Source organism: Sprattus sprattus (genome assembly GCF_963457725.1).
Source record: "Sprattus sprattus genome assembly, chromosome: 10".
In the NCBI taxonomy this organism is placed as follows: domain Eukaryota; kingdom Metazoa; phylum Chordata; class Actinopteri; order Clupeiformes; family Clupeidae; genus Sprattus; species Sprattus sprattus.
This window is the reverse complement of record NC_137908.1, coordinates 485,389-490,388: the sequence shown is the minus strand read 5'-3', so window position 1 is coordinate 490,388 and position 5,000 is coordinate 485,389. Positions and strand designations below refer to the sequence as shown.

The window sequence follows — 5,000 nt, the reverse complement described above, 5'->3', positions numbered from 1 at the left end:
CACACACACACACACACACACACACACACTGACCGTATGCACTGGTAGAGGGTGCTGAGTTCTGCCACTAGTTCAGTGGCTCCCTTGTTCTCGTTGCAACACAGGTTATGGACCGTCTCCACCGCCTTCGACGTGGACTTCAACTCATCCTTATTGATGTTCACACGCTTATTCTACACACACACACACACACACACACACACACACACACACACACACACACACACACACAGACACAGGTTATGGACCGTCTCCACCGCCTTCGACGTGGACTTCAACTCATCCTTATTGACGTTCACACGCTTATTCTACACACACACACACACACACACACACACACACACACACACACACACACACAGACACAGGTTATGGACCGTCTCCACCGCCTTCGACGTGGACTTCAACTCATCCTTATTGATGTTCACACGCTTATTCTCCACACACACACACACACACACACACACACACACACACACACACACACACACACACACACACACACACACACACACACACACACACACACACACACACACACACACACAGACACAGGTTATGAACCGTCTCCACCGCCTTCGACGTGGACTTCAACTCATCCTTATTGATGTTTATACGCTTATTCTACACACACACACACACACACACACACACACACACACACACACACACACACTTTATGAATTGTATTGTTATGGTGCTATATAAATAAAATTGAATTGAAATTGAATTTAATCAAAGCTACATTGTTCAAATAGCTGTATGTTTTAAAGGAACAGGCTACTCTGCCGTTCGAAAGTTATTAAACAACACGCATATGCTGCATTTTAAATAAAGCGCAAACCGTCGGTTACAAACAAGGAGCGAAACATGGCCAAGCAGACTAGCCTTAAAAGCTTTTTTCAGAGGCCAAACGCAACTGATGAGGGTGAACCGTCTGACGAGGATGAACCTGTAATACCTGCAGTATTGCATCTGAACACGTTTCATTTCATTATACTGTCTATGCCTGTGCGTGAGAGCGCCGAAGTTGCGTAGAGGCTGAGAGCGGTATTGCAGACAGATAGAGATTTTGAAAAAATATAGCTCGCAACTTTTTGGAGCTGTGAACTTAGTTCAACATTTTTGAATTATGAACTATGAACTGAACTAGTTCATGTAGAAAGTGAACTTTCCAAACACTGAATACAACCCTGGATGTTCGAACAGCTTAACCAGAGAAAAGGCCGAAGTGTCAGGCGTTTATGTCGGAGTGGAGTGGCAAGTTCCCTAGGCTAAGGTCCGAGGTAATTAATGATAATAGTAAAATGAAAAGGCAGGACGATGCAACGGATTCACAAGAGGGTCGAATCATTTTAGAATCTCTGCTGTCATTAAGCTACGCATGCCGTCAGTTTTCTTCAATAGGCTAATTTAGAAGCAGAAATAGATATTTGACCGGCATATCATTAAAATGATGTGTGTGTTGTGTGTGTGTGTGTTGTGTGTGTGTGTGTTGTGTGTGTGTGTGTGTGTTGGTGTGTGTGTGTTCCGTAGTGTGTGTGTGTGTTCCGTAGTGTGTGTTACCTTCCTCCAGGTCTCCACGACGCTGGCTGCGTAGGCCAGGATGTGGATGTACTTGTGCTTGTGGTGTGTGTTGGTGTTGGTGTGTGTGTGTGTGTGTGTGTGTTGGTGTGTGTGTTCCGTAGTGTGTGTGTGTTACCTTCCTCCAGGTCTCCACGACGCTGGCAGCGTAGGCCAGGATGTGGATGTACTTGTGCTTGTGGTCCTGGTTGATCTTGGAGCCGGGCTTGAACAGGGACTGCATGAACAGGTCCAGGAACGCCGGCACACGGATCTACACACAGACACAGGAGTGTGTGAGCGCTCGCTGTGTGTGTGTGTGTGTGTGTGTGTGTGCGTGTGCAAGATGGCCGCCATGGTGTGTCCTGTCTGTTACCTGCACACGTCTATGAACATCTAGCCACAGCACCCGTTGTAACTACCAGCGTTAATGTAGGGAAAGAGTTCAACTTTGATATGGCTGACGTAAGGCTACAACTTTTTTATACAATGTGCCTAATAACGACTGTAAAGAGCGCATACAAAGACGCGCTCCAGACTGGCAGGATATACAAACAAAGATGGGCCATCCATGACCCCGTGCCAAACCACCCAATGGACGGAAATTCTACTTACATGGACTTTTCAACCTCCGTAAGAACACTGGAGCAGGATGAATGGATTTTATTCCAAAATCAGGAGAGGGAATTTAGAAAGACTTTGGATACAAAACATTTCGAGGATAAACAGCACTTCCTCTTTTCGGGAGAAACGCCGACAAAATGGATCAAACTCATCCGCATCCTCAATGGAGTCTACTTCAGAAACGGAACCTTTACAATTACCAGGCGGAATGGAAGGCCACTAGGATTACCATTCCTTAAATTCACAATCCGTGTATTAAAGAAAATGCCAGCAATCAACACAAATCTCCACGAGGCCCAAACCACGGATTCCCTCGCTGCCTGGATTGAGGCGGAACTGCGCTTCTTGCGAGACGTTGTTCAGCCAGCGCTTGGAACTCCACCAAATCGTACACAAGGACTAAAGCAGGTGGGCAAAAACAAACTGGCATACCTGTGGCAAAATAGGAAATCTAAAGCAATCAAAATTATTCTGAACAATAGTGCATATCCAAGTACACCTGTCTGCGCAAATAATGTACAATCTGTGCAAAATTATTACATCTCCAAATGCGCGCCTGAGAGGCCTGAATATACATTAGACGCGCCACCATGGGCTGACTCTCTTAACCCTGTTGAATGTACTCAGCTTAACACTACTCTGTTCACGACTACTGAGTTAGAGAAAGTGGTGAATAATCTCCCCAACAATACAGCATGCGGACTCGACGGTGTCACGTACGAAACCCTGAAAGCAACCAAACAAGTAGTGTGCCCAGCTTTGACAAATATATTTAACACCTGTATGAAGAATGGCAAAGTCCCAGACTCATGGAAAGGGGCTCTGATCCATCGCATTCCCAAAAAGGACAACATTCCCAACGATCCTTCAACCTGGAGAGATATCTCCTTGCTACCGACAGTATACAAGTTGTTTATGAAATGCTTGTTGTCACGAATCCTCCCATGGTTAGTAGAGACAGGGGTACCCTCACCAAAACAGAAAGCTTATATTAACAGACAGGGAATGAATGAGCACGTTTTTTGCCTCAAAACCGGCATAGACGACTTCAAACACTCCTCTACTAAATTTTTTACCGTATTCTTAGACTTCCGAGACGCTTTTGGTACATTGCCGCATAACATCATGTATCATGCGCTAGATGAAATAGGACTGCCACAGCCATATACAGACATTATCAAAGATGTCTATAAGAACTCTTATATCCAAGTAATTTGTGGAAACGCGTTGACTGATCAAGTGCCACTCAAAAGTGGTATTAAGACCGGGTGCCCATGGAGCGCTATTAACTTCATACTAGCAATTAACTCCTGGGTTAAATGGATGTGCCAGTGTGCGCCAGCAGGTGTGCGCTCCCCGAACCCTGTGCAAGGCTATGCGGATGATGTGCAAATGGCATCAAGGGATGAGAGTGTCATTCAGAACATGCTACTGCGTACAGAAAAATTCATACAGTGGTCAGGCCTGGACATCAAACACACAAAATGTGCCGCATTCTATGAGAGACGAAGTGGTGGAAATAGATGGTACAAATCCAAGTCCGATCAACCTCCTGCCTTCTCTTTGGATAATAAACCGATCCGTTTGTATGAACGTCACGAAACGTATCCTTATTTGGGACACAAATTCAACGTAGCTGGTGACTGGGAGGAACAAGTCACAGAGTTGTGCCATGAGTACACCCAAAGACTTGCATTGATAGATTCTGCTCCCCTCCCCATCATGATGAAAATCGAGGCCATTAGAATCATTGCAGTGGCTAAAATTCAACATCTCTTTTCGAACATTCACATCACACAGCAAACGCTGGCAAAGTTGAACAACGAAATAGTGAGGCTGGTGAGAAAATGGTTCGGACTAAATAGCCATACAACTCGGGACATCATATTCCAACCACGCAGAGACGGGGGGCTGGGTGTCCCGAATATTGAGTGGCTTTACACATCCTCTAGAACCGGACATCTGATTAATATGCTGAATAATGATGATCCAACCGTCAGAGAACTGTCTCGCGAATCACTACTCCTACACCTAAAGCGGCGTAAAATACCTGCCGCTTCCTTCAACGAACCCCAGTTTCTAGGGTTCAAACTAAAGCAAAACGGCAAGTTGGACATCAAGGCCGCCGGTTTCGGGGTGCGCTCCGATTGGCTGGATCTCAATGACCTCTGCCAACGCACAGGGCTACAACTGTCCTGGCTGGGAACAGATGGAGCACCAGTAGCGCTCAGCGAGGACATCATTTCAAATCCACAGATTTCTACTCTAGCGATCCTTAAGTTAAACGACACATCCAGCCAGTTACAAACAAAGAAGGTTAGAGCCAATCTCCTTCACGTTAGACAAACACAGAACGAGCAGCACTGGACAAGCCTAAAACTACAAGGAAAATTAGCGCTTCTACAACATGCCGATCACTCAGTATCTCATTCTGTCTTGAAAAACAACTCCATTCCAGAAGAAATACTTACTTTCATGATCAAAGCACGACTGCAATGTCTTCCAACGAAATACAACTTAGCAACATGGTATCCCGCAAAGCACAACCCTCATTGTATACTGCATACAAACTATCAGGAAAAAGAAACTGTGGCTCACATACTCAATGGATGTAATTTCTACAAAGGACAGTATGTGGCCAGGCACGACCGTTTGGTAGATCTGGTTGCAAAAGACTTACATAATAATAATAATAATAATAATAATACCTTTTATTTATATCGCGCTTTATCAATGACTCAAAGCGCACAGTCATACCAGTGACGGAGAGCGAGGCAACTAAGCCCATACATATTCTCTCGCTCACATACTCA

The 5,000-nt window shown here is 45.1% G+C and overlaps 1 protein-coding gene across 3 annotated transcripts in view; it reads right to left on the bottom strand.

Annotated features, from left to right (window-relative positions):
* nelfcd (negative elongation factor complex member C/D) overlaps positions 1 to 5,000 on the bottom strand; it is a 16,931-nt gene that overhangs the window by 3,704 nt on the left and 8,227 nt on the right. For all 3 annotated transcript variants that reach the window (XR_013968789.1, XM_080845780.1, XM_080845781.1), the window contains exons 9-10: positions 1,703 to 1,837; positions 34 to 173 (exon numbers count right to left, since the gene is read on the bottom strand). Coding sequence is in view for 2 of the 3 variants with exons in the window: in XM_080845780.1 (XP_080701906.1) it covers positions 34 to 173; positions 1,703 to 1,837 (275 nt within the window). In the remaining variant the exon portion in view is untranslated. The remainder of the gene's footprint in view (positions 1 to 33; positions 174 to 1,702; positions 1,838 to 5,000) is intronic.